General features: G+C 43.0%; 1 protein-coding gene across 2 annotated transcripts; it reads right to left on the bottom strand.

The window, feature by feature from the left end:
• Positions 1-1,438: 1,438 nt before the first annotated feature.
• Positions 1,439-11,237, bottom strand: NDUFV3 (NADH:ubiquinone oxidoreductase subunit V3). 2 transcript variants are annotated; one of them, XM_075519204.1, is made up of 4 exons: positions 11,098-11,237; positions 10,625-10,718; positions 6,152-7,129; positions 1,439-1,821 (listed from the first exon to the last, which is right to left on the bottom strand). In XM_075519204.1, exons 1-4 carry the CDS (start codon positions 11,143-11,145, stop codon positions 1,655-1,657), a joined length of 1,287 nt encoding a protein of 428 aa, XP_075375319.1. In that variant the 5' UTR covers positions 11,146-11,237; the 3' UTR covers positions 1,439-1,654. The 2 variants fall into 2 exon arrangements, with proteins under 2 accessions (XP_075375319.1, XP_075375328.1); XM_075519213.1 differs by lacking the exon at positions 6,152-7,129.
• Positions 11,238-11,683: the final 446 nt, after the last annotated feature.

Raw genomic sequence — 11,683 nt, 5'->3', positions numbered from 1 at the left:
GTTCAGGTTACTACACGGAGTCTCAGCTAATAACAAAACAGCAGCTTTACTGGGGCCCTCCGGTGGGCCCTTAATAAAGGAAGACCCTTTTCCTTATTCTTTCATGCTTTTAATGTTAACAGCAAAGTTCTTTCCCTTTTACAAGAACAGTGTACGTGGTACCACTGGTGTCTCAAAGTGACTTTCTGCTCTTTATTCCCAAGCACGTGGATTTATACATTTGCTGATTTTTAAATTTCATAGTTAGAGTCAGTAATATGCTTTTTAGTTTTTACAGGACAATAAAATTGCTTGCCAGAAGTTCCTGACTTAAAATTCTACACAGCAGATTGATGTAGGCCTCTTGATCCTTCTCACCACATTTTTGCCAAGTTGGAGTATAAAATAGCTGTTCTACTAATTGCACCCAGGGATTTGCATCCAATATCCAGATAGACTACTAAAGCTGACTCCGTTTTCCCTTTGATCTTGCGTATTCTGTTGCTTGAAAGAATACAGACAGGTGATGGAAAATGCTGGAGCTATTGCAAGTACAACTGCTCAAAGACCAATTAACACCAAAAAACCCCAAATGAACAAGAAGCCAAAATGGAACTAAACCCACAACAGCTGGTGGTCATCAAGGCAGTTTTCCCAGAGGGCAGAAGACTGTTACTAATAGGATGGAAATACAAAATTTACTGAGACCAACTGTAACCACTGATAACATATATTGAGAAGTGCCTCATTTCTCACATTTTCTGCAGAGTGAGAGTGAAGCTGGACAGCAATCTTAAGTTTTATTGTGTGTGTGTGTGGGGAAAGTGGGCACTGAAACATAGTCCCACTGAACAATTAGTACCAGGAGCTGACTTTACCACAATGCTATTTTCATCACATTTAAAAATAACATTCAAGTGATTCTACCCATAGAAATACGTTATTTCTCAGAGTTTAATCAATGTAGTATAGTTTATTAGGACTTGCCCACTGAGATTCTCTACATTTTAAATTATTCCAATTACTGCAGAACCTGGATGCTAGAACCCCCAACAGAAGATTAAATGAAGCTGTATGTTCTCCCTTTACAACAGCAGAGGTTTTGAGATGTTTCAATCACATTACATAAACTTACATTCCTCTGCTAACACAAAACACACACTCTTGCCACAGGAGACAAATAATTCTTATGCTGTTTCCAGCCAATGATTTTAACTTCAAATCCAGAGTAAACATAACCTCTTCAGAGCTGGGAACATGTTTGTGTGCAGGAACCACCCGCTGCATTACAGTGGTAACACCACCTACTAAAATCATGGCACATACTGAACAGACACATGCACAAGGGCCATTATGTTCTTTGACACAGTGCTGCAAGAATGGTCAGTATCAAAAGTTTGGAGACATTGAAAAGTCAGGATTTTTTTTACACTATCACCAAATAATATATACAGAGAGGTAGAAAAGCTATTTTTATTCAGTGATGGTCCATTTGCAGCTCATTCATGTCCCTCGAGAAGTGAGGGACTCCAAGAACCAAGAAGAGACGTTCAAAAGCACAAGCATAAGTTATCGTGCATTTATTTATTATCTGATTTACAATATAGATGAAGCAACAGTGCTAAATAGAACAATTTATCATTCTGCCTGGGCATTTGTTTTAAATGTGGTTCTTTCAGTGCCTTGGTGATGGTCTTCCAGAAGATGGCTGAGGCTGCCTGAATTTTGAGAGAACCACAACAGAATCAACAAAGGTATAAATGTTGTATTCATGATGCTGAAGGTTCTTGTAGGTAGAATTATCAAATTCTTCTGGAGCAGGCTCAGCAGCTGCTGTGGTCTCTGTGAAAACAAACAGTAACTGGTGACTATAAGGATGCCACACCAGAGGGTAATATTCTTAATTACTGAGCCAACCTTCATATAATGTCAGATCCCTCATCCAGTCAACATTAAAAAGAAAAAAAAAAAGTCAGCAACTATAACAAAACAACTATAAAAAAAAGTCAGCAACTATAAGTTTACTAAGTTCTGCTGGTACTTTGTCTGATCCTTAAAGCAGCACATTAGTATGCAGCAGGGGAACAGGAATCAGTACAAGTCATCTAATACAGGACAGATTTCAAATCCAAACTACCACCTAATGCTGCGGGAGGATAGGGCAGAACATTTCATTTATATTTTGAAGACATATGTCTGCATTTCCTGGCTTTTTCATGGTTGCCTTGGTTTTCACTCCACCCAGAACAGTAGGTGACATTCTTAGCAAGCCAGGAGAGGCAAAGAAGCAGTAGAAATGATATATCATCATGTCAGACCAAAAGATACAGCCATTAGAACTACTTTACAGATTGAATTTTTTCCATGGGGAGAAGTGATGGAATTATTGAGATCTCCACAGTTTAATTTCAAATGTGGTTACACTGAACAGTAATATACCAAGGGCCTTTGATATAAATTTCCTTTCTTCTAAATATAATCTTCTAAACTTTGTATCAGCTCTTCTTCCTAAAAGAATAACCTAATAAAGTTATTCAGAAGTCCTTATTAAAGCCAACATTAATTCTTACACTTTTAGAATATTATGCAAATTTAGGCAGTGCCATTTACATAAAAGGTTCCTGGTACAGGCTGATTTTACAACCAAGGAAATTGCAAGAAATAAAGCTTTACTCCCAATATTAATTTATTCTCATATACCCAGAGTTTTAACAATAAGCAAGACAGAAGTATAATCTAGAAAAAAGCTTCATCATATACATTTCTATGTAGTGGTTTAGGTTATATCGTATTAAGCTTCTTATTATAATACGACTGTCTACAATAAAAATACAAGAACTCCAGCAACTGAACACCAGAATTTCCCTTTAATTATAACATAATTATCGCAATGTAATGCTATCAGTTTAAGAGCACGTATCCGTAACATTTAGCAAGACTTGCTTATAAAACGCAATGTAGTAAGCCATGGTTTCAGCAAAACACCACACACAACCTATGAAAGGAATATCCCGGTGCCTACTGCTCAGTTCCTACAGCTCATAGGAGACAACACTACAGATATAAAAGGCAGATGATGAGGTTCTTGCTGCAAACGGCCCCAAGAACAGGCAAGCGTAGGCAAGTGTACATTCAACCTGCAAGAGACAGTTGTTCCAAATTGAGAGACAGATGCTCAGGAAGAAAAGCAGATGGAGTGTCATTTTTCCTGCCCAAGTACACTGTACTTGGCTTCTCAAAGGAAAAATTTATCTCCGAGTTCATCCTCCCCATACTTCAGACTTCATCTATGCTTTCTCTCTTAAAGAGCAAGCATTTCACAGGATGTTCTTCCGAAATGAATCAGAGGTATATTTCTAAGTTACCATGCTAGTATTTTGCTACTTACTTAGCAGTTAAAGTCAGCAGTTTTTGCTGACTGCTTAGCATGCCTGCTCTACAAAGTGGATGACATCACCTTAACATCCAGGTTTGTAATAGGAAAAATTGCTTTTACATCTTCAGTGTGCCTGCTGCAGAGTCTGCAGATGAACAAAAGAACACAGGAGCAGGACAGAAGTACAGATTACAGAAGGCATTATCATTAACTGTGAACACTAAACATGGAAAAGCAGTAGCTGTTCTGAAAGAAAGCCTCCAAAGGAAGAGAGAACAACATACGCCTGGAGATACCAGTGATGCCGCTGAACACAGTGTAGCCAGGTTTGACTCTTTGCTACCCCCTGGGACTCAAAGACATTTCACCAGCAGCAGAGGGGTGTGAACTTGCCTGTACTAACCCCCACCTCTCCTACAGCCACTGCAGCAGAGTCCTCTAGCGGGGCCGCAGCACGTACCCAACAGAAACTTTCCTGCTGTCACAGTCTTACCAACTCCACAGAGCAAGAGGAGCTCAACAGCAAAAGTGCCGTTTTCAGCAAAGCCAGGTCCTACCCAAAAGGGTTTTGCTGGTGTGGTTATGATGATGATAGGTCTGAGGCACAGTGGTACTATTGCCCCATCGATACAGATCTGCAGAAAACATTTGTCACATGGTCTTAACCTTATTCTGGATTTACAGCGTCAGAGTAAGGGAGGCTGTTTCATAGATCTTTGATGTGTCATAACCTTCACCTTGAATCCTTAGCGCGTTTTAAGACCAAGTCCTCCCTCTCATACTTGAAGTTAACTGAACTCATTTTTGGGGTATTCATATCAGCTTCAATGTAGAGAAAAAAAAAAAATGCTTGAGCATCTAGAAGTCCACTGTGGATGAATGGGGAGAAAAGCATTATCTGTGAATAACCACAAATACCCTTTCCCAAATTTTTTTTTTTTTTAAAGAAAGCTTATGCTGCTAACTGCAAGGAGGAACAAGTAAATGAAAATGTCACTTGCTAACAGTGCTGCATTTTACCATTTGAGTTGCAGTCAGGGAGGAAGGTAAGCTTAGCTTCCAACCCTTAAAACAGATCTAATTATGAGCTGACTAACCCCTTAAAACAGAAGACAGGTCTTTTACTCAGCACTGTATTCTGGAAGCTGATGTACAAAAGCAATTATTTGTCACTTAACCTGGTTAGACACTTCACAGAGTCACAGAATGTTTGAGGTTGGAAGATACCTCTGGAAGTCATCTGGTCCAACCCTAAATGCTCAAGCAGCGTCAGCTAGAGCAGGCTGCCCAGGACCATGTCCAGACAGCTTCTGAATGTCTCCAAGGATGGAGACTCCACCGCCTTTCTGGGCAACTTGTGCCAGTCCTCCATCAATCTCACAGTAAAAAAAAAAAAAAAAAAAAAAAAAAGTGTTTCAGCTGTTCAGGCAAAACCCTGTATTTCAGTTTGTACCCACTGCCTCTTATCCTATCACTGGGTACCACTGAAAAGAGTCTTACCTCCGTCTTCTTCGCACTCTCCCTTCAGCTATTTACGTACATTGATGAGATCCCCCCTGAGCCTTCTCTTCTCCAGGCTGAACACTCCCAGCTCTCTCAGCCTTTCCTCACAAGAGAGGTACTGCAGTCCGTCATCGTAGTGGCACTTCACTGGACTCTCTCCAGTAGCTCCACATCTCTCTTGTACTGGGAAGCCCAGAACTGAACAGAGCACTCCAGGTGCATCTCACCAGGGAAGGATCACCTCCCTCAGCCTGCTTGCCACACTCCTCCTAATGCAGCCCAGGTTACCATTGGTGGCATTTGCTGCAAGGGCACATTGCTGGCTCATGGTCAACCTGCTGTCCACCTGGACCCCCAGGGCCTTTTCTGCAAGCATATCACTTGAAGGATGACATCCAAGCAGCTTTACAATTATGCTGCTTTTACTTCCAAGTAGGCAAATCCTTTAATTCAAAGCAGCAACCAGAAGGGGGGTCTTAAGAATAGTATGCTGCCTAAGTTGAAAGGCAAGAATGGTAAGCTGCCACAGATCAGGACAGAGGGGCATTTGCTATTGAAATACACAGAATGAGATCAGTACATAAGTTAACAGGTCTGGTAGTAAATAAGAAGGGTAAGTTAGATAGGGAAGTATAGCTAGGGAGGTGATTATATGGTGCACGATGCTCTTTCTTAAAACATTATCACTGTCTCCTCCCCAACTCACTATAAAAACTGGGTTATAAGGTCAACTCTGTGCTACTTCAACATGACTCACTTACAACCTACCAATCTCAGAATCAAAGTCTATTTCTGGCATTACATTATGATTTCTTGCAGTATACTGAAACCTGAAACACTGCAAGATTTTAAAAAAAAAGAAAAAAAAGCAAAAGACAGCAGGATTTAAGCAAAAGTCAGATGGCATCAAATTTGGCTCAGGAGAAAGGCAGCTACCAAATCCTTCCAAGAAAAGACAAGAGGGGAAAACAAGTTTTGTCATACAAAACCCATGATTTTGCTCACAGTGGAAACAATCTTATTTTCATTTTATAAGTAACTGGTTTATGAAACTATAAATACAGTGAAATGAAGACCGCTTCCTTTCACAGCATAACTGGAAACTGAGTATTACTGAGCACTTATAACAATTAGCAATGAACACGAATTTATCTTCCAGCAAGTCACTGCTACGTGGTTAGCTTCAGTATAAAGATCAGAGAATCACGAACAGAGAAGATTTGGAAACCCTTTAAAAAAAAGTTAAACCCTACCCCGATGAATCAACACAGTTCAAACAATTTAAAGTTGTACCCTCTATCATGCTGCTTTCTCCAGCCTGGACTCCTGCTTCCTGAATGGTCTCCTCCTTTGCTGTAGTGCCCATCACCAACATTGTGCTTTCAGAAGTCTCTTCTTCTAGTTTAGGAGCAGTTACTTCTTCTGCTTCTGACTCCTGTGCCTCCTTCACCTTTTTTCCTTCTCCTCTGGATACCAGTTTTTGCTTTTTGTCTTCCCGAGTCACCAATGAAGCTTTCAGCTGAATAGCTGCTACTTGGGTTCCAATGGACTTTTCCTCCAAATAATCAGATTTATGAATGACATCGGTCAGGTCTTGGCTTTCAGCCACATGTGGTTCTAAGACCAGCTTCTGCCGATCTGCTTCTTTTGGAGCCGATTTTACTTTGGGGTCTCTTGCTTTGGATTTTGATGTTTCATGGCTGACTGATGTTTTAGAAAACACAACCTGCTTGATAGGAGACATATCAGTTTCTGTTTTGCATGGCTTCTTCTTAGCTACATATTCTTCGTGAGATTTCTGGGACAAGTTCTCTTTTGCTAGCATTGATGCCTTTACCGCTATGTTCTCAGAAAAGATGGAATCTCGTCTAGGAAACTCAACTTTGGTTTTAATGGCAACTTCTGAATCATCATTATCATAATTTTCTTCCTCAGAATCTGAGCCAGAATCTGAATCTGAGCTGGATGAAGATGAAGTTTCTTCCTCAGCTAACTCTCTCCTCAAGCCTCCTTCTGTTGCAGGTGTACTGAGGCTTTCCTCCTCAAGGGAAGAGACAACTACTCGCTGAGGAAATGCAACCACAGTTTTTCTTGACATGAACATCCTCATGTCTTCAGCAGAAGGTTTTGAAGCATCCTCGAGGTTAGTACTAGATACGCTCTCACCTTTGTTTGAAGATGCAAGGAGAGAGCTAGAAGACAACATTTTAGGAAATTCAACTGGTGCCTTGATGGCTAGCAGCTTCACGCTTCCCTGTGGTGCCACTACATCTAGGAAATGGCATAAAGAGGATTATCATCATTACATCCGACACCGCTGCTAATTAATGATCTTAGTCATACAATTTTAACTTTCTGAGATAATCTGGTACAAAAGGCAAATTGAAAGAAGTTATTATACCAAACACAGGCATTACAAAGCAGGAAGTTTTAAGACATTTTAAGTGAAAGAAACTAGAGTTCTAGTTAGCACTTAACAGTTTTTGCTGCTGTGATGCTGAAACTCATGAGATAATGCCTTTTGCTCCTTACTTTGCCAGACTCCTCGCAAGAGCTGTTTTTCTCTGTGCTTCAATTCTGCATCACTGAAAATGGTTTACAGACACCTTCCTATCTCAGATGACCATTAAGACAGCTTGTTAGCTGAGCTCTTCAAATACGCTGCTAGAGAGACAATATTTGTCTATGAACAAGCCAGCGAAGTAGAAGACACAGTAAACAGACATAGCAATAGCCAGCCTCTTGCAATAGTTATCTTTAAAGCAGTAGGGAGGGATGGCTCCCAAGAGACAAAGTAGCAGAATAAGAGATACCCGAGGCCATACATGAAAGTATTACTTGTTCATGCGTCCATGTGACCTACCGACTGAATTGTGTCTAACACAGTTTAACATTATTTCCCCAAGACCTTATCTCCTCCAGTCTTCACTGTCTCCACTTCCTATTTTTGGTTTAAGACCTCTTTAGAAAAAAAGTCTTAGAAAATCTCCTAATGCTTCATGTTAGCCTGCCTTTATTTCTTGTCCCTTATGGATACTTTCATTAAGCTAAATTCTCCAGACAAGGAGCCAACAGTTGAAGAGAAAGCAGCAACTTTCACGCCCTCTCAGAGAGTACCAAATACCCCTTGGATGCTTGTGCCAATGATATACTCAAGAGGCTGATCAACAGCAAATACTCTTCTGGTTAGAGAAAACAGGAGGAAAAGAGAACTGGGAGCACATTAAGAGGATATACCACTGCTGAAATTTGCTATAGCAAAGCCAATTCCATTATAAGTTGCACCACTTCCAACCAGCAGTGTAATTCAACAGATTTCCAGTCTACTGTGCAGGTTTATCTACACAGTTTGGAAACCCAGATCTACTTTACAAGACCATAAACTAGATGCAGTTTTTCCCCTTACTAGTATTTTACAGTAATACCTTGTATGATCCAAGGAGTTATTGTAATTAGTTCTGAATAGAAGCATGTCTTTAGCAATGTCCAAATGAAAACATCACAGAAGAGATAGACACATGAAATTAAAAGCAAAGTATTTAAGAAAGAAATACAGAGTTCTTAACATAAGTACAAATGAAAAAAATATCAGTTTACTATACAGGTAATACTTTTGAATAATTTCAGACACATAATTCTCTCTGCCAGACAGAAGGTGCAGGGCAGGGAGGGAGGGCAGGGGGGAAGTAGGAGGATGGGCAGCCACCTTTGAAAGAAGCCTGACTCCCTGCACAGACTGATGCAGCCAAACAGCAGCCTGTGGAAACTAATACGTGAGGAAACATCACTCAAGATTGAAGAGTTCTTCAAAGAAGCATACAGGAAGGTCAAACTAACACAAGAATGCTCACAGGGATGACAGACAAGTGAAAGCTGAGCAAAAGCTGAAGGAGTATTAATGTTAAGACATCCTAAGAAACCAACGCGGCAGGTATCATTCAACTTGACCATTATTTAACAGTAGGTGTTACTGGAAAAATAATAGTAAACAGTAATATTTGGATACGTGAAAAAGATACACATTTCAGCTTTTAATCAGAAAGTCTAATACAACTGGTACAGACACTTAATTAGGATACTTCAAACTTTGTACCACCTGATCTGTATTTGCATCGCTTTGCCAAAAGAACAATACCTCCAAATCAGTAACAAGAATATTATTCCCAGATGCATTCTTACTGATGCTTGTACCATCAGTATCATTACCGGAACGTGTTTAAAACATGTTCCCACTCAGAAAGGTGGCATGCAGAAATTACAGGTCTATTCCCCATCGTTGACTTTGTAAGTAAATATGACCATTTTATCAAAGCAAAGAAAATTTGCACGCTCTGTTCCAGCTGGAATCTGAAAAAGACAGTTGCATCCTATACACCTTAACTAACCTTAACCATTTGCAGGGGAAGCAGCTGGCTAAAAGAGGTGGCGTAAGAGGTCTCCTGACACCTTCTGAAATCAGAGCTGCAGGACAATGAATCTAGAAACTGATGCTAAAGTACATCTCAAATACTCTTAAAATAATGCAAAAATTTAAATTAAAATAAAAAGTGATTTGTTGTTCAATCAAGCTTATATCAATCTATGCAGCAAAGGCTTTCTTAATGGAACAACCAAGCTTTTATTCGCCTTGGCATTTAAGAAGCTAACATTAGAAGCCAGAAGTCTGCACTGAACTACTCTTTCAGTGATCTTTTCAACAGCTGTCAACAAGTCTGACCACTCCTACATATGGTCCCATGGAGCTTTATTGTTTAAGCACATGGATCTCTAATTTGGGATGGGAATCCTACTCACTGAATCAGTGAGCCTCTGTTTACAAACAGCATCTTGCACAAGATATCCCTCTTTTAAATTTGTATTCATGTTTTGACTTTGGTCAGGGACAGAAGGGGGTTCAAATACTTCTGAATGTCGAACGCACTGCAGCATCCAAACCCAGGTCCATGTATTGCGTTGCTTGCAAACCTATGGGGCAAGAAGCATTGTAACTAAATTTAACACAACAGGGCCGTGGCAGTTTTCTGCAGCTTCTCGACACTGTTGCCTGTAGCAGATACTCAGATCTTGCAAGTCTTTCTCTCTTTCTGTAAAATGGGATGCTTTTTGACCCTCGTAACCCAAACATTTCAAAAGACAAGGGGGAACATCTGAAGGTCAAAACCAGATTTTGCACCTCATTAAAAACAGTAACTTGCTACACTCATTTCCATCAAATTTCAGGCAACTTGCAAAGCTTCTTTATATTAAGACAAATGTAACGATAGCTCTCCTTAAGTCTGGTTAAGCTGGTTAAGTCTGTGTAAGCAACAGCTAACACATTAAGGTGAAGGTAAACAGGAAAGAAGCGTCAAGCTCGTAGCATGGCCTATGAATATAAATAGATCCCACACAGACCCATTCCTACCAGACCTTTACTTTTAGTTTTCTTACTACGCAGGGTGTTTGAAGAGAAATCCTTGTTTACATGGGGATGACCTTTCACTTTCTTGGCTTATGTAGCAGAGACGTGGCCATGAGCATTCCTAAGCTCTTCTTGCCTATTTCATGACAACCAGAGGGACTTGAACTTCAGACGGGCGCTGCCTGGTCCGATGGGCAGATAAACTTTTACGGTCAGGGCACAGAAACCTCCCGAGGCTGGCAGGCTGCAGGGGAGGGCGGTTAGCTACCCTGCTGGTTTAGCACCAGAAAAGGAGGCTCTCCTACGAGCAGCTGTACACCCATTTGCTTTTATTTACACCGCTGAGGACGAAACAAGCATCTTACTCGTTGGTGGCGGCATCCCGGAGCCCACCGGCCTGGTGCAGAGCGCTGCGGAAGGGGCCGTCCCTCGCAGCCCCCGGGCCTCCAGCCGCAACACCTGCAAGGCACCGTATAAAAGAAATTAACGAAGCCGGACAAAACTGATCCCCGCGGCACAAGGAGCCCCGGGGGTACCGGTGCCGGCCCGCGACGCCCACGGCGCATGCGCGGAAACGCTTGAGCCGCCTCAGCAGACAGGGGCTGCTGTTCTGCCCCGCGCATGCGCACCTCCCCTCCCCCGGGCCCGTTGCGCAGCTGCCGGCCGCCTCGCCTGAGGCCAGGCGGCCGGCAGCTGCGCAACGGGCCCGGGGGAGGGGAGGTGACCCGCCGGCTACGTGCCACCGAGAGAAACCGAGCAACCGCGCAGAGGTAGGGGCGGCCCCAGGAGCTCCTCCCTGCCCCTCTCTCCCCCATCCGGCGCCCACCCTGCCCCTTACCTTGCGGGTCGCCGCCCGGCCGCAGCCCAGCAGCGAGGGAGCGGCCATCTTGGCGTGGGCCGGGACGGTGCTGCGTGAACGGCGGGGCAGCTCCGGGCGCCCCCCCCCCCCCCCACCGGTGGGCGGGGCTAAGCGATGAGGCTCCGCCCCCGCCCGGTGGCGGGCGCCGGTTAATTGTACGTCAACGGCGTTGGAAGTGAAGTAGCAAGTTTCTGTCTTCTGAGCGGGGCTTGTGCGTTACCGCTTCAAACGCTTAGGACAGAAAAACCGAGTTATTTTAACACAGAATCACCGCTTTTAAGTTAAGAGCGGCCATTTATATTGTCTGTTATCTGCAGCTTGCGCACCCGGTAATCCTGCGTAATGCAGCTATTGAAGATGACGTCATCCTGCTGCCGTGCTCTCTGTTCAGACCGCGCCAGCGGGGCACAACGAAGCTGCCGCCCGAAGCGCGGCCCCATCGACCCCCTACCACGGCGCCAGGCGGGCCGGATAACCCAAACGCCGACGCGCACGGGAAGGCTTGCGCTACGCCTCAGGGGAGGGCTGCGCGCCCCGGAGGTCCGCCCGCCGCTCATTCCCCTCG

Source organism: Mycteria americana, chromosome 1 (genome assembly GCF_035582795.1).
Source record: "Mycteria americana isolate JAX WOST 10 ecotype Jacksonville Zoo and Gardens chromosome 1, USCA_MyAme_1.0, whole genome shotgun sequence".
NCBI classification, from domain to species: Eukaryota; Metazoa; Chordata; class Aves; order Ciconiiformes; family Ciconiidae; genus Mycteria; species Mycteria americana.
Note: the sequence above shows the minus strand (reverse complement) of the source record. Positions and strands in the feature narration are given on the sequence as shown.